At 49.9% G+C, this 17,651-nt stretch overlaps 1 protein-coding gene across 6 annotated transcripts in view; it reads left to right on the top strand.

Moving 5' to 3' along the window:
* The window catches only part of cbfa2t3 (CBFA2/RUNX1 partner transcriptional co-repressor 3), a 63,024-nt gene that overhangs the window by 35,723 nt on the left and 9,650 nt on the right, over positions 1-17,651 (top strand). The window contains exons 2-10 of one of the 6 annotated variants that reach the window (XM_052462118.1): positions 2,823-2,965; positions 8,248-8,498; positions 8,718-8,807; positions 10,730-10,911; positions 13,133-13,410; positions 13,756-13,856; positions 15,452-15,692; positions 16,229-16,297; positions 17,026-17,079. In XM_052462118.1, the coding sequence (XP_052318078.1) occupies positions 2,823-2,965; positions 8,248-8,498; positions 8,718-8,807; positions 10,730-10,911; positions 13,133-13,410; positions 13,756-13,856; positions 15,452-15,692; positions 16,229-16,297; positions 17,026-17,079 (1,409 nt within the window). Of the gene's footprint in view, positions 1-2,818; positions 2,975-8,247; positions 8,499-8,717; positions 8,808-10,729; positions 10,912-13,132; positions 13,411-13,755; positions 13,857-15,451; positions 15,693-16,228; positions 16,298-17,025; positions 17,080-17,651 lie in introns of all 6 variants that reach the window. The other 5 variants (XM_052462121.1, XM_052462117.1, XM_052462120.1 and 2 more) reach the window with 5 other exon arrangements.

Raw genomic sequence — 17,651 nt, 5'->3', positions numbered from 1 at the left:
AAAGTATGTGATTATGTGTAAATGGTGTATTTGGGATTGCAATCAATAGACCTTTTAATACATCAAAAAGATAACTGACATTTTCAGCCTTCTCTCTGCAGCTTTGCGTAAGAAACTACAAGATTTGTTGTGGTCGTAGTAGGAGGCAGAATGAGTGCCAGTGTGGGGACTGAGCAGTGACAGTGTGGGGACTGGGCAGTGACAAGCCAGTGTGGGGACTGGGCAGTGACAAGCCAGTGTGGGGACTGGGCAGTGACAAGCCAGTGTGGGGACTGGGCAGTGACGAGCCAGTGTGGGGACTGGGTAGTGACGAGCCAGTGTGGGGACTGGGCAGTGACAGTGTGGGGACTGGGCAGTGTGGGGACTGAGTAGTGACGAGCCAGTGTGGGGACTGGGCAGTCATAGTGTGGGGACTGGGCAGTGACAGTGTGGGGTCTGGGCAGTGACGAGCCAGTGTGGGGACTGGGCAGTGACGAGCCAGTGTGGGGACTGGGCAGTGACGAGCCAGTATGGGGACTGGGCAGTGACGAGCCAGTGTGGGGACTGGGCAGTGTGGGGACTGGGCAGTGACAGTGTGGGGACTGGGCAGTGACGAGCCAGTGTGGGGACTGGGCAGTGACAAGCCAGTGTGGGGACTGGGCAGTCACAGTGTGGGGACTGGGCAGTGTGGAGACTGGGCAGTGACAGTGTGGGGACTGGGCAGTGACGAGCCAGTGTGGGGACTGGGCAGTGACGAGCCAGTGTGGGGACTGGGCAGTGACGAGCTCGTGTGACCCTGTGTATGTGGGAGGCAGCAGAGCACGGCAGGGGAATAGCAGACCTTGTCCTATCTCCTGGAAAAGGCGATGCCACCTGACCGCTCCAGGCCGTCCCGTCCCACCTGTCCCCAACCGGAGCAGCCCTACCTTGCCTTGTTTGGTCCCTGCTGTGGGCCTCGTTTCAGCCCCGTAGAAGTGTCTCTGTGATGGACAGCGGCAGATCCAGCTGCACTTGTCACTGACTGTCAAGCGCCTGTCCATATGGAGGACGAGAGGGGACAGGCGGGAGTGTCAGTGGGACTGGGGCGGAGGGGTGGGGAGGGGGAGTGGCGGGGGGTCCCGTCAGCAGCAGCTGAGTGGACCAGCAGGTGTTACTTTATCCAAGAGCTGTAATGTTTTGCGTGTCGTTCCAAGCCCCCATCTCTCTATCTCTGTCTCTCTACTGTAGTACGACATCGTTCACAGAGGCTACGGCCCAAACACTTAAAAGACACACCATCGTCCACTTACCCTCGCCTTATGCCCTTGGGGGAATCCCCGTCGCCATCTTGGAGGGTGGTCCAAATGATTAGCCAAGCAAGGGAAGTTTGCAACGTAAACCCTCGTTTTCAGTCGGCTTTGCGAGTGTACAATTATCCGGGGCCTGAAACTCCCCACAATTCAATTCGCGACGGTTGTACATCCGCTAAGAAAAGTCTGTGAAAACTTAACTTAAAAACAACATCAACGGAGAAGTCAACATACAAGTGTAAGTAAAAACCAATGCAAATAGGTTAGAAATGTTGCTACTACGTAAAAAGTAAATATGTTTTTGTTTGGGTATCTTTTGGAAATTGTAGAATAAAAGATTTTCCTTCAGAAGTTCCAGCTAGGCAGGCTAACGTTTGTTAGATAATTCATTGGCTAGCTATCATACAGTAGGCTTATATTAATAATGATGTATTTAATATAAGTAGACATGCACTCATAATTGAATGTAGTGCATATAAAGGAACCACAAGCCACCGGTGGCTGAAAGCACAATCATCGCGGGATGAACGAGTGACGAATTTCTGGCCAAGGGTGTTCCATTTAAAAATCATTCCTTCCTCCCTCACCCCTTGACCTGCAAGTGTATACTCGCCAGACGTCATGATACGTCATCAGAAGTGTCCACTAATTTGAGGGCTGAGGGGATAGGATGTGTCTTTTAAGTGTTTGGACCACAGCCAGAGTCTCTGCAGCAGAAACAAGAGCTCACAGCCAGGCCATCAATACATTCTCTCTCATAACAAATCAGTGGGTCTTGAGTGGGTGTCAGATAATGGAAGCAACACTGATCAATAAATACAACTTGATATTAAGATTTTTTTCTGAGAATTAAATTGCTTGTTTGGGTCTGATTTTGATCGTGTTCGTCCTTTACCTGGATGTCTGCGTCTGGGGGCAGATATACTGTTGGTGTCTGATGTGTCTTTCATATGTTTGTCTCTTTGTAACCGTCTCTCTCTCTCCTTCGCTTTCTTTCTTTCTCTCACCTCTTTCTTTCTTTCTCTCTCTCCTCTTTCTTTCTTTCTTTCTCTCTCTCCTCTTTCTTTCTCTCTCTCTCCTCTTTCTCTCTCTCTTTCTTTCTCTCTCTCCTCTTTCTTTCTTTCTCTCTCTCCTCTTTCTTTCTTTCTTTCTTTCTCTCTCTCCTCTTTCTTTCTTTCTTTCTTTCTTTCTTTCTCTCTCTCCTCTTTCTTTCTTTCTTTCTCTCTCTCCTCTTTCTTTCTCTCTCTCTCTCTCTTTCTCTCTCTCTTTCTTTCTCTCTCTCCTCTTTCTTTCTTTCTCTCTCTCCTCTTTCTTTCTTTCTTTCTTTCTCTCTCTCCTCTTTCTTTCTTTCTTTCTTTCTTTCTTTCTCTCTCTCCTCTTTCTTTCTTTCTTTCTTTCTCTCTCTCCTCTTTCTTTCTTTCTTTTCTTTCTTTCTTTCTTTCTTTCTTTCTTTCTTTCTTTCTTTCTTTCTTTCTTTCTTTCTCTCTCTCTCTCTCTCTCTCTCTCTCTCTCTCTCTCTCTCTCTCTCTCTCTCTCTCTCTCTCCTGCAGGTAGCACAGAACAGAAGGTTGGAACGATGCCCGATTCACCTGCTGATGTCAAAACCCAGCCCAGGTTGACTCCGCCCACAATGCCACCTCCACCCCCGGCCGTCAGCCAGGCACCCAATCGCAACGCTTCATTCACACCCACCACCAGTAGGTCAAGTAAGGCATTTTTGTAATTCATTATTTCTCTGTTTGCACTTTGCACCCAAATAGGCACTCTAAAATATGTACGCATGCGATCTTTCAATTTCAAAAATACTTCTATCATATTTTACCTGGCATAAACTACTATTCTGTGTTGCTACCATGTCTGTGTTTCCCTTGAATGCCTGAATCCTCTTTGTAACTTTATAAAGAACCTTGTAAATTCCCTGAGGTAGTACTATGTATCTATCTTGAAGGTGTTTTGTGCTTCATTGGGCCAGGCAGGATGTGAACAGAATAGTGAGCTGGTAGGAGTGCTGCATCAGCTCTTCTCTGTCATTGGCACGGCTCTACCTCTGCGTCTGTTAGGCTATTAGGAAGGGAACCTGCCTGGGCTGCAGGGGAAACAGGCTGCCACAGGCTGCTGCTGTGCTCCATAGCCCTGGCTGTGGGTTTCTTGATGATAGCTTCAAAATGACGAAGACTTCAGTCACTTGTGTGTGTACAGGTAGAATCCCGTTTGGAACAAGTGTCTTGGAGTATGTGTGAGAATGGCTGTGGCATTGTCTCAGTGTGTGTGTGTCTGTGTGGGGGCTTGTTCACCGGCTGTAGTGGTACAGGGCGCATTGCTAGGCTCGCCGGGCTACAGACCACTTTCTCCCCCATATAACAATGACAGGCCGTGTTGTTTCACCTGTTGTAAAACAGTGTAGCTCGCTCTCCCCTCTAAAACCAGAACACAAGTGGCAGGTCACATGGTTAGCCCACTTGTGTGCCGACTGACCAGGCTCCAATGGACAGATTAGATTCGAGGGTAGAAATGAGAGGAACTGTATACTGGAACATATATTCAAACACCATCTAACACACACTGTTGGCGTACTGCCATATGCACTCCAACAAACTGGGGGAGAAATGAAACTCCCTGCAGATTGAAATGTTTTCAAACATATTAGGGATGGATGTTACTCAGATCGTCATACCATCCTTCTCTCATACTGGGATATACGGTCATACCGTCCTTCTCTCATACCGGGATATACGGCCATACTGTCCTTCTCTCATACCGGGATATACGGTCATACCGTCCTTCTCTCATACCGGGATATACGGTCATACCGTCCTTCTCTCATACCGGGATATACGGTCATACCGTTCTTCTCTCATACCGGGATATACGGCCATACTGTCCTTCTCTCATACTGGGATATACGGTCATACCGTCCTTCTCTCATACCGGGATATACGGCCATACTGTCCTTCTCTCATACTGGGATATACGGTCATACCGTCCTTCTCTCATACCGGGATATACGGCCATACCGTCCTTCTCTCATACCGGGATATACGGTCATACCGTCCTTCTCTCATACCGGGATATACGGTCATACCGTCCTTCTCTCATACCGGGATATACGGTCATACCGTTCTTCTCTCATACCGGGATATACGGCCATACCGTCCTTCTCTCATACTGGGATATACGGTCATACCGTCCTTCTCTCATACTGGGATATACGGTCATACCGTTCTTCTCTCATACTGGGATATACGGTCATACCGTCCTTCTCTCATACTGGGATATACGGTCATACCGTCCTTCTCTCATACCGGGATATACGGCCATACCGTCCTTCTCTCATACCGGGATATACGGTCATACCGTTCTTCTCTCATACCGGGATATACGGTCATACCGTCCTTCTCTCATACCGGGATATACGGTCATACCGTTCTTCTCTCATACCGGGATATACGGTATTACTGGCTTAGTACACAAGGTGGCGCCAGAAAAACAACATTGGGCATCTATTACCAGAATGCTAACATAATTAGCACAAGTATTATTGAATTTCAATGGAGGCTGCTAGCTAAATATGCTAAGGAGCGCAAAATGAAAATCAACTAATTGCAGAGACAGGCAATCCTGCTAAGAAATTTATACATATATAGGTAGGCGCTACCGAATGTCATTTTTGGTGAGTTTGGACATTTACAAGCGAATGTGGACGAGAGACGTTGTCCAAATGAACAAAGTTCCGACGCATGCTTGTCTTAAGGAAGAACAGTACTGGAAATCAAGATGGTGGAAGCTGTACAGATAACTCATCCAAAGTGTTTTGACTTCTCAAACACGGCAGAAAGCTAACACAGTATGATTCCCCGTCAAATTATTAGTTTAGCCACTTACTTACATTAACTCGCAAGTTAAACTTAGGGATCGTGTCAATGCAGAATTCTGCATTTTTCACACAGGAAAGAAAGATAAAACGCTAAAGAAATATCTTGCTGCATTTTTTAAAACACAGACTAATTTCATGCTTCAGTTGTACTTCTCCACTCAGATGAGAATTCACCATGAGAATTCACCATGAGAATTCACCATGGGCATTCAGCACTCTAGCTTCTAGCTACTCTATGTCTAGCTACTTTGCTCCGGTGCTTTTCACGGTGTCGGCAGCTTACTTTTCTCTGGTAAAAAGCAAGATTAACTCTCAACAAAACATTAGGAAATGTAGCTGACTACATTCTTTCTATGATAAACATTAGAAATAGAATGGCCATGTACTTATTTTTTACATTGTAAGCTCAACTGCCGGCCAAATAGCATTGCACTTCTGTTGTCATCTGATGAAAGTGAAGCTATATTCTCCGCAATGTGTTATACTTGTGTATTTTCTGTGAAGGCCCACTATAGTTGCACATCCCTGATGACTCGATCGAAGCAAAATAACACTGTTAACCCGACCATTGGACTTACCTTGCTTCACTTTCTCCCATTGTGCTAATTCAAAAGAACACGTGGCTGGCTCCACTGCTCTGGGGAACTACGGTTAGCCTTATAATGTAAAATAATGTGGCAGGTGAAATGAAGAATGCCATCTGCTTTATCACGTAACGTATTGCACAAGTTGACGAGAGGTATGCACTTCAAAAGTAGCTACAAATATTCAAATTGTATTGAAAAGCCTCAAATAAATAGTTTCAATATTTCAAAATACCCTGGTATACGGTATCTATGGTATACCGCCCACCAAGCTTAAATCATATCATATTAAACTCACTCACACATGCATGCATCCTTTAATATCACAATAATTCAGCCACATACACCCAAGACCAAGAATAAACAAAACATCAAAACATCAGAATTGTATGCAGTATACACCGTGTATAAACACTCAAAAACAAGAAATATCAGCGGAAACAGAATAGTATACTATATGATGAGATCCAAATATTATTGCATTCTGATTGAGACGTACATCTTGTTGTGACAGTCACTGAAGACAAGGGATGGAGTGTAAGAATATCCCACCAATATTGGGTAATGTACCATTCAGTAGATGAAGCAGGGGAAAGGTGGAGCGTGGAACGGAGGGAGTAGTGGAGGGGTGTGGAGCAGGAGTGTGGCAGCCAGGCAGGGTGGGGAGGCGGGGTGGGGTGGGGGTGCCCTGAACCTGAAAGCTGCCAATCTACTTTCAGCTGGTGGACATGTGCAAGGACTGATTTAGCAACACACCTGCTATTGGAATAAACTAACACAGGCCACAGGCCTATTTTTGGCACCTCTTTAACACGTTCCTCTTATAGTTGTGTCCTACTGAGTGAGTGGGTGAGCGAAAGTTAGAAACAGACTGGTGAAGGGGAGGAGGGCCACTGGGAGAGAGGGGGGAGGGTCACTGGGAGAGAGGGGGGAGGGCCACTGGGAGGGAGGGGGAGGGTCAAACGGTCCCACTTGTGAGAGGCAGCTGAAGTTACTGCACACAGAGCCTTCACTCAAACTGGTATGAGCCGTGGCGGAGCAGGAGCAGCAGAGTACATGTTAGCAGCCAAGTGTCTTTAACCAGCCTTAGTGTGTGCCCTGGCCTCAGCCTTAGTGTGTGCCCTGGCCTCAGCCTTAGTGTGTGCCCTGGCCTCAGCCTTAGTGTGTTCCCTGGCCTCAGCCTTAGTGTGTTCCCTGGCCTCAGCCTTAGTGTGTGCCCTGGCCTCAGCCTTAGTGTGTGCCCTGGCCTCAGCCTTAGTGTGTGCCCTAGCCTCAGCCTGAGTGTGTTCCCTGGCCTCAGCCTTAGTGTGTGCCCTGGCCTCAGCCTTAGTGTGTGCCCTGGCCTCAGCCTTAGTGTGTTCCCTGGCCTCAGCCTTAGTGTATGCCCTGGCCTCAGCCTTAGTGTGTGCCCTGGCCTCAGCCTGAGTGTGTTCCCTGGCCTCAGCCTTAGTGTGTGCCCTGGCCTCAGCCTTAGTGTGTGCCCTGGCCCCAGCCTTAGTGTGTGCCCTGGCCCCAGCCTTAGTGTGTGCCCTGGCCTCAGCCTTAGTGTGTGCCCTGGCCTCAGCCTTAGTGTGTTCCCTGGCCTCAGCCTTAGTGTATGCCCTGGCCTCAGCCTTAGTGTATGCCCTGGCCTCAGCCTTAGTGTGTGCCCTGGCCTCAGCCTTAGTGTGTGCCCTGGCCTCAGCCTTAGTGTGTTCTCTGGCCTCAGCCTTAGTGTATGCCCTGGCCTCAGCCTTAGTGTGTTCCCTGGCCCCAGCCTTAGTGTGTGCCCTGGCCTCAGCCTTAGTGTGTTCCCTGGCCCCAGCCTTAGTGTGTTCCCTGGCCTCAGCCTTAGTGTGTGCCATGGCCTCAGCCTTAGTGTATGCCCTGGCCTCAGCCTTAGTGTGTGCTCTGGCCTCAGCCTTAGTGTGTTCCCAGGCCCCAGCCTTAGTGTGTTCCCAGGCCCCAGCCTTAGTGTGTGCCATGGCATCAGCCTTAGTGTGTGCCCTGGCCTCAGACTTAGTGTGTTCCCTGGCCTCAGCCTTAGTGTGTGCCATGGCCTCAGCCTTAGTGTATGCCCTGGCCTCAGCCTTAGTGTGTGCTCTGGCCTCAGTGTGTTCCCAGGCCCCAGCCTTAGTGTGTTCCCAGGCCCCAGCCTTAGTGTGTTCCCAGGCCCCAGCCTTAGTGTGTTCCCAGGCCCCAGCCTTAGTGTGTGCCCTGGTCCCAGCCTTAGTGTGTGCCCTGGCCTCAGCCTTAGTGTGTGCCCTGGCCTCAGCCTTAGTGTGTGCCCTGGCCTCAGCCTTAGTGTGTTCCCTGGCCCCAGCCTTAGTGTGTGCCCTGGTCCCAGCCTTAGTGTGTGCCCTGGAGCTCTCCACCTTAACCTTAAGGATGCATGTGTCTTCACCACCCTCGTCGACCCTGTCCTCCAGCGCCCTCACACCGCATGGTGCACGGGGGGAGGAGGTAGAGGGACAGGAGGAGGATGGAGGAGGACAACAGACTGGTACTGACGGAGGGCCTCTCTCCCCCTCTCTCCCTGCAGTGCTGAACGGGAGCAGTCACTCAAGTCACTCGCCCACGTCGCTCAACGGGGCGCCCTCTACACCCAACGGCTTCAGCAACGGCCCCGCCATGTCGTCCACCGCCTCCCTGTCCAATCAGCAGCTGCCGCCGGCCTGCGGCGCCCGCCAGCTCTGCAAGCTCAAGCGCTTCCTCACCACGCTGCAGCAGTTCGGCAACGACATCTCGCCCGAGATCGGAGAGCGGGTCCGCAGTCTGGTGCTGGGCCTGGTGGTAAGTCCTGCTCGCCTCTTCTCCTCTTCTCTCTCCCTCTCCCCTTGTCTGTCTATCTCTTCCACTCGCTCTCCTACTTTTCTGGAGCTACGGTACTTACTTAGTTGTGTCCAACATCTCTTTCTGTCTCTCCATGTCCAGCTCTGTCTGTCTCCTAGTTATACTGTGAAGCTTCTTCTCCAAGTGTTCCAATCTCTCCTTTCCTCTATTTTTTGACAGAATTCCACCCTGACCATAGAAGAGTTCCACTCCAAACTCCAGGAGGCTACCAACTTCCCGCTGCGTCCCTTTGTCATTCCGTTCCTCAAGGTAAGCACATCAAAACACAACGTAGACACTCCCTCCCTGTTCCCAGTAGTCTGCCAAGGAATCACCAGGTTATTTTCCAGTATATCCCTATGAGCAGCTTTCACTTCTGGTATCAGCTAGCATATGGCGATGGAAGTACGGGCTTTCGAGAACAAAACCCACCCAAACAAACAAAGAATATTCTCCGGATGGCTGGCCAGTGTAGAAAGCGACCTGGTTTCTGTGCCTGAGCCGTGTGTGATTCCTCCATTAGTGTGTGGGTGTGGAGCTGATTGAAGCTCGGTAGATAAAGGGAGTAGGACCCTGCCGATTTCCAACCCAGTCTGATGCCGCCTGCCTGGCGCTGGGCTGATCTGCTGGTCCATATGGCCATCGTTTGTGATTCATTAAAACTGGCACACGAGTGTTTACCCTGAGTGGCGCGGCGTGGAGCAGAGGGAGGGAGGGAGGGGGGGGGGGTAAATAAGACTCCCTGACAGATGTTGCCGACCCGGGGCGGCTAACACGCAGAGCTTTTCACTCTGGCTGATCCTGTTACCTGCATTGTCAAACCCACAGTCACGGAGACGAGAGTAGAGAAAGCGAGAGACAAAGTCCATCCTTCCGGACAACTGTCATTATTCATAACACATTACTCTGCCTGGGTCCAGAAGTCACAATGCCAGCTGTTCAATATATAACTCATGTAGCAAATGTGACAGTAGGGAATAGGGAACGTTTGGCACTGAGGCCTTCAGGGACAGTGCTGACGGTTCTGATGGAGGGAGGGGCAGTCCTGCTGACACTGCGTGTGCGTGTCTGTGTGCGCGCGTGCCTGTGTCTGTCTGTCGGTGCTGAGTGCTGACTGTGCTGCTTGGTGGTGACTAGGGCCCACATTCCTGTCTGTCCCACACACTCTGTCTCTCTGTCCCTCCTGTTTATTCCCAGAGCAGAGGGACATATGGAGGACAACAGGGGGGCGGGCCAAGCTGGAGTCATGCCTGGTTATTAACTATAATTGCAGACATGGTGGTGGCTTGTACGGTTGTGGATGGAATGTATTCCACACACCACATACTGTACCAACACAAATACATTCACATACATACAATTCATTCACTACGGAGTTCTTGGTTAGCTCAGTGAGGGAAAGATTGTTGTATGGATTAACAAGCAAACAGTATCTGCTTTTTAGAAAGGTGTTAACTAGCAGCCAGGCAGCATGTCCACAGTGTGATAGATAGATAGATAGATAGATAGATAGATAGATAGATAGATAGATAGATAGATAGATAGATAGATAGATAGATAGATAGATAGATAGATAGATATTATTGTGAGAGTGGCATGGCGTGCCTTTAGCAGCATCCAGAGGATGGCTCAGGGCCTGGTGTCAATAGGACAGTTTTCCAGCCCGCCTGCTGTGCCATGAGGTTACACATCTGTGACATGGCAGCCAGCACTGTGCTTTGTCAAAGTGACGGCCTGACTGAGCTCTCTGACAGCACCCACTTACCCCTCCTCCTTCCCCTCTTCCTCCCCCTGAGAGAGACAGACGCTGGGGAGGAATGTGGGGTTGGTGAGTCTGTGTTATCTCACTGTCTCATCCTCTCTCTTTCTCTCTCAATCCCTCCCACTTCACTTGCTCTCTAATTCTCTCTCTCACTTGCTCTCACAATCTCTCTCTCTCTCTCAATCTCTCTTTCTCTCACAATCTCTTTCACTTTCTCTCACAATCTCTCTCTCTCTCTCAATCTCTATCTCTCTTTGTCTTTCCCTCCCACATGCTCTAACTCTTCACTCTAAAAATATTTTATTTTTATGCCCTGTCTCTCCTCTCTCCTCCACCTTGACCCTCCTCCTCCGCTCGCCCTTTTCCACTTACCATATCTTCTCCTTTCATCCCTCCTATCCCTCCTCCCCCCTTCCCTCTCCTCTAACAGGCGAACCTGCCCCTGCTTCAGAGGGAGCTCCTCCACTGTGCACGGATGGCCAAGCAGACACCCGCCCAGTATCTGGCCCAGCATGAGCAGCTGCTGCTGGACGCCAACGCCAGCTCGCCCCTGGACTCCTCTGAGATCATGATGGAGATCAACGAGCATGGCAAGAGGAGGACCCCCGACAGGTACTGACTGACCACCACACACACACACACACACACACACTCAGAATACACCCACTATGCAGACACGTCACATACCACAGCTGGAAAACAAACTTATCACTCCTCTCCCTCCATCTTACAGCAGAAACACAACTGAAAAAAACACACACAGGCTTACACACACAAATAATTGAATTATATCTGGGTATTTGGAAATGGCAAGCCACAAGGGGGAGGTTATAAATCCTCTGTGCGGGAGGCGGAAGTCTGGGCAGCCCTGATGCCAGGCGGGCAGGGAGGACGATGCAGGCTGTGCCAGCTGTCTGTGAGGGGAGGAGGAGTAGGAGTAGAGGAGGATGAGAAGAGGAGGATAAGTCCAGATGCTGTGGACGTCACGCTATAACCACAGCAGCAGCAGTGGCTCTGTGTCAGCGGCCCCAGTACAGTATGAGGAGATGTACTCAGTCCAACCCACAGACAATGCCCTCACTGTCCTATACACTTCCCTGCCCTACCCAAAGCAGCTTGCTGCCCTATCCACCCCCCCACACGGGGCCGTATGGAGGGGGATACACATCTGGAATTTAAGACAGACAAAACCACAGCACTACTCTACTCCTCCCCCTTTTCTCTCTCTCCCCCTCCCTTTATCTCTGGCTGCCTCTCCTCTCTTCTCCGCTCCTGTCCTCACCTTCAGTCAGCTAGTCAGTCAATGTGTCTCCTTGAAGCTGCCCATATGTCAGGGATGTGTCCAGATCCTGCTGAAGCCCTGATTGAACTGATCCCGACGGAGAGGGAGGGAGGGGGAAAGGGGGGGAAGAGAGAGAGAGAGAGAGAGAGAGAGAGAGAGAGAGAGAGAGAGAGAGAGAGAGAGAGAGAGAGAGAGAGAGAGAGGGAGAGAGAGAGAGAGAGAGAGAGAGAGAGAGAGAGAGAGAGAGAGAGAGAGAGAGAGAGAGAGAGAGAGAGAGAGGAGAGAGGGTGGAGAAACGGGCAATCCCTCTGCAATCTGCACACCTCCGCCTCCCAACCCCTGGCTTACAGTGTCACGGCAGGTTGGGCCAGCTGTTGCTTTGATTTGTGAGATATCAGTGGTGGGCTAGAGCACTGACAGAGGGGCACAGCGGTCTAAGGCACTGCATCTCAGTCCAAGAGGCGTCACTACGGGCCCTGGTTCGAATCCAGGCTGTATCACATTGGGATTGGGAGTCCCACAGAGCGGTGCACAATTGGCCCAGCGTCGCCCAGGTTTGGCCGGGTTAGGCTGTCATTGTAAATACGAATTTGTTCTTAACTGACTTGCCTAGTTAAATAAAGGTGAAATATTTTTTTTTAAATACACATTTTTAAAAACACAGACACATCCCCCCCTCACAGTCTCACCCCATGACCCAGAGCTTGGATAAGAGCGTCTGCTAAATGACTTAAATGTAATGTAAATGTTGCCAGAAGTGGAGAGGGGATTGGGGGTGGAGTGTGGGAGGGGCTACATCATGTAAACAAAGAGGGGACAAATACCCATACACACACACACACACAGACAGTAATATACACACACTCACTCATAAACAAAAACACACTCGCATCCACATGGCGCTGAAATTCCTTTCATTTGCCTTTGATCCCGGGGATGATAGAGAGCGATTTACCTCCGAATGCCTGGCTGTTTCACCAAGCTAAACAGATGAATATCAACACCGGCGTTTAAACTGTCCAGATGGCTCCCAAAACAGGACCGCCACTGAACATCTGCCAAACACAGACTCACAACGGCACCGTAGGTCTGTGGGAGAGGCTACAGAGGCAAGTTACGAGAGTGAGTTGAGGGACATTAGGATTAAGAGTTTGGATCCCAGCTCGAGACACAGAATATACCGAGTGTATTTCTTACGTATGGCGTACAGCTGTGCACACACTCTGGAGTAGATTCTGTCTGAAGTGAACAGTGAGCTTCTCAGCAGGGGGGATTCCTGAAACACTGTCAGATTTACTGCTCATGTCTTCTAGTAACAACAACAGGTTAGCGGCCCAGTAAATCCAGAATGTCTTAAGTTTACAGGTACATTTTGACTATAACAAATCTCATTCCTGTTCCCTTGTAACTTCCTCAGTGGCATACTAATACCAAAACAATCATTTTCCTCATATTCTATGAGACAATTGTAAAGGGAGTGAAAGTGTCTGATTTGGTGGTGACACGTATGAAGGGAATGTAACCGTGTTGATCTGTGCTCTCTTCCTTCAGGACCAAAGACTCGGAGAGAGACGGGCACCACCCGGAGCACCTGGCCAAGCGGCCCTGCACCATCAGCCCCAGCCAGCGCTTCAGCCCCAGCACTGGCCTGCCAGCCCACCCGCCCCCCAACGGCCTGCCCACGCACCCCCCCAACGGCCTGTCTCACCCCAACCCTCCTGCCCCCCAACACTACCGTCTGGAGGACATGGCTCTGGCCCACCACTACCGCGATGCCTACCGCCACACAGCAGAGCACCGCGAGGCTCGGGACAGGCACCGGCAGACAGGTGAGATGGGGAGGGAATGAGAAAGGGGCGAGGGAGGGATGAGGGAGAGAGAGAGAGAGAGAGGGCCTCATGGCGTCTCTAAAGAACAATGAGAGGTTGTCACAGTTTGTTGTTAAATCCCCAAGGTAGTGCATCTATAAAAAGCCTATAGTGACACATGCTTGGGTATGTCCTCCTAGGAATCCATATGCGTCGTCCCTCGGTTAGAGCCGGCATTGGCTCACACTGTATAAGGAAGTGTTAGAGCCCTAATGTCCTGTATGTGGAGGAGACTGGAGCCAGAATGGCTCATATGTGGTGATGGTGCTTAAGTGCTGAACGCAGGACTGTGTGTTTGTGTTTCAGCCGTGCATGGAGCACGCCAGGAGGAAGTGATCGATCACCGCCTGACAGATCGGGAGTGGGCCGAGGAGTGGAAGCACCTCGATAATGTACGTGTTGCTGGGGTAGGGCTCCCCGGTTTTATCCTAATATCTCCCTAATATCTCCCTAATATCTCCCTAATATCTCCCATCCAACAGAGAAGTGAGTAGTACAAATCTTTCAAGCTCTCAGTGCTGTAGATTATATGAAAGGAGGTGGGACGAGGGGAGACAGGGTGCTGCTGACAGGTGACCTTAGGGGGTCTGTAGAGGCTTGTGTCCATGTCAGGACAGCCGAGGCCTCTCTGGCCAGCGTACAAAGACTGGAGCAAGCACTCTGAGCTCCCCATACCTTTACCAAGGCTGGAACACTCACTAATACACATACATACGCGCATGCACGGCACGCGCACACACACACACACAGACACACAGACACACACACACACACACACACACACACACACACACACACACACACACACACACACACACACACACACACACACACACACACACACACACTCAGGCACTAAAAAGGGCCACAGATGGAGCGAGGGACCCAGTAGAGGACAGCTCCAGCTGGGGAGAGCAGCTGAGACAAGGGCTGCAGCCATGGAGCGAACTGGCCTGTGCTGGGCCTCTGCCAAATTAGAAACACTCTACTGAAATAAATATAGATAACAGAGAGAGAGAGAGAGAGAGAGAGAGAGAGAGAGAGAGAGAGAGAGAGAGAGAGAGAGAGAGAGAGAGAGAGAGAGAGAGAGAGAGAGAGAGAGAGAGAGAGAGAGAGAGAGAGAGAGAGAGAGAGAGAGAGAGAGAGAGAGAGAGAGAGAGAGAGAGAGAGAGAGAGAGAGAGAGAGAGAGAGAGAGAGAGAGAGAGAGAGAGAGAGAGAGAGAGAGAGAGAGATATTTAGAAAGAGAGAATATGGAAGGAAGGGGGTGAACGTAAAAAGCATTTTGCAGACCGGGGGTTGAAGGAGGCATAGGGCAAAGGCAGAAAGAGAAACAATGTTGAGAGAGAGAACGAGAGTTAGTGAAGAATAATATAAAGAGGAAGGCAAGGGGAGGAGGTGTGGGTGAAAGGCTTTAGCAGACAGGGGCTTGGAGGGAGCACAGGGGTGGAATGAATTGGTTAGGCCTTTTCCATCAGTAGCACAGCTGTTACAGCCATTTTTACTTCACTGCTCTGTATAACCACTCAACCTCATACACACACACACACACACACACACACACACACACACACACACACAGCACTGCTGGCTCTCGCTGCTAAAACGGGGACAGGGTCACACATTCAGGAGTGCTCCTGAGAAAGGTTTGTTGCACCTAAGCAGCAAAAAATGATTCTAGAGAGACTGGATTGCTCCGGGAAAAAAATCACTCAAATTACCGTCAATGAAAATGTTCTCATACAATTTCACATCTTGATAAAGGTTAGGCCTGATTGTGTTTTTTCATAGCCTAATTTCAGAATGTGCACTATACAGTACTTCCGATTAAAACTGCAACCCTGATTTAACGGTGGACTTTTAGGTGCAGAGGCTCTGCCACTCTTTAGCACCACCGAGAGCAGCTGCCTGTTGTCAGAGTCTGAACTGTAGGAGAGTAAATCAGAGAGTAGAGCGGCACTCTGATCATGTCTCCCCCTCCCTCCCTCCTCCTCCCCCCTGCAGCTGCTCAACTGCATCATGGACATGGTGGAGAAGACACGGCGGTCTCTCACGGTGCTGCGGCGTTGCCAGGAGGCCGACCGCGAGGAGATGAACCACTGGATCCGGCGCTACAGCGACGTGGAAGATATGAAAAAAGGTGGGAGCAACGGCCAGCCACGCCCTCCTCCTCCTCCTCTACCTCTACCTCCTCACAACTCCTCCTCCAACACTCCTAACAACGTCGAGACACAGCAGCCCATAGGTACTTCCACTGCTGCAGACACCAGCACCACCAGGCCTCCAGCATGGCCTCACTCCACACTGTCACTCACCCTGTGTGTTCTGTCTGCTCTGAGGAAAGAGGAGCGCATGCTGGCATTGCATTGCATTGCATGGCCACAGAGACATTGGGCTGGGGGATGAAATGAAATGTTACCAAGCAAAACGAAGCTCAAGTTTGAGTGTGTTCATGTGGTTGGGACGCAGGGGGCTGAATCCTAACTAGAGATCTATGCATGTAGCTTGGATTTTGGGGAAACCATGCACTGACATTAGTGGGAAATCAGTACAGAAATATTGAGTTATTTTCAGTTAGGATTTGGCTCATAAAGTGTGTGTGTGTGTGTGTGTGTGTGTGTGTGTGTGTGTGTGTGTGTGTGTGTGTGTGTGTGTGTGTGTGTGTGTGTGTGTGTGTGTGTGTGTGTGTGTGTGTGTGTGTGTGTGTGTGTGTGTGTGTGTGTGTGTGTGTGTGTGTGTGTGTGTGTGTGTGTGTGTGTTCTGGTCTGGATTGTGTTTCAGAGATTCATAGGGACTTCCTGCACAGACCTGCGTCTGGCTACCTACCTGAGGAGATCTGGAGGAAAGCTGGTGAGTAACCACACGTCCGTCCTGACTGAACTGTCTCCCGTCACCCTCACCGCAACCGCCACTGCAGATAGCCCTGCCTCTCCTGTTACCATAGTTACGTAAGGACAGGGATGGGATTGGAGGGCCTGTGACTGTCATGTGTGTCATTAGGGCTAAGAACGTTCCACCTTTAACCGCGATGAATGGCGACTGCAGTTCAGCTGCAGTGAAAATGCACTAACCAACCTGGCGCTGTCCAGAGCAGCGCATGCAGCAGAGGTGGGGCCTGCAGCTTCACCGGGGAGAGGGAGGAGGAGGAGGGATTTCCTCTGCTTAGGAGTCGTAAAGCTTAGTTCATATAATACTGCTTTTCATTGTGACAGCTTTTAACTCATTGTTTTAGGTATAGTTGAACCAGTCAAATGAATTGTGTTCTAGTAACTGTTGGCAATCTGGGACCAAGCCCCTTAGTCAGACGAATGACTGTCACCATCATACGCAGAGCAGTCTGATTCCGTTATATGTAACAGGGGTGGTTGCAGTGCCTGTGCCTTATATAGCTAGCATATAGCTAGCATATCCCAAATGGAGTCAGTTATGACGCAGCCTTGCTCCCACTGAGTACCAACACAATTATGATGCAGTCATATTCAAATACTGTGGGGGAAAGATGCTGCTGCCTGCGAGATAATGTGCTGCATGTTCACCAGTAGGAGAACTATTTTAATTTACAGTTGTTTTTCATACAGGTGCTACAAGTATCCCACTCTCCCCAGCACTGAAGCAACTCCAAAACAAGCAGGGTGAGTATGACAGCCCCCCCCCCCTAGTGTGTGTGCGTGTGAGATGCCTCCTATGGTATTCACTACTGCACCACCTCTGTCCTATTACCACTGCTCCCTCAGCAAACAGCATAACTGCAGTCCATCTCTTTCATTAGAAAAAGACATGTATTCTCTGGTGTCGGTCGGGTTGAGAGACTCTGCCGCCTTGAAAGGCAAGATCTGAAGTGTGAAAAAGGAACACCTGCCGGATCCCTCCGGAATTAAAACGTTAATATTGCTGCCCCTCCGTGTTTTTGCATTAAGTGCTAATTGTCCTAGCATCTGCTCTGCAGACTCCTTGATAAGAATTAATTACATTTGTAAACTAACCGTAGTGATGCATGCATTAAGCCTGATAATTGAGCAGCAGAGGACTGTACCGATAGTTGGGAGAAGGCATGCATCCTTCCCTCCTTTAAGAAGGGAAGAAATGTAGAACTGAAATGGTGGATGAAGGTAGAGACGGTCAGGATGAAAAAAGCCAGGGAAGAAGACGTGTGCGGGAGGTGTTGAGAGGATAAACGGAATACAAACTACTTCTCTAGTTTCTG

Source organism: Oncorhynchus keta, chromosome 14 (genome assembly GCF_023373465.1).
Source record: "Oncorhynchus keta strain PuntledgeMale-10-30-2019 chromosome 14, Oket_V2, whole genome shotgun sequence".
NCBI lineage: Eukaryota > Metazoa > Chordata > Actinopteri > Salmoniformes > Salmonidae > Oncorhynchus > Oncorhynchus keta.
The sequence above is the reverse complement of the archived record's forward strand: the minus strand, read 5'-3'. Positions and strand labels throughout refer to the sequence as shown.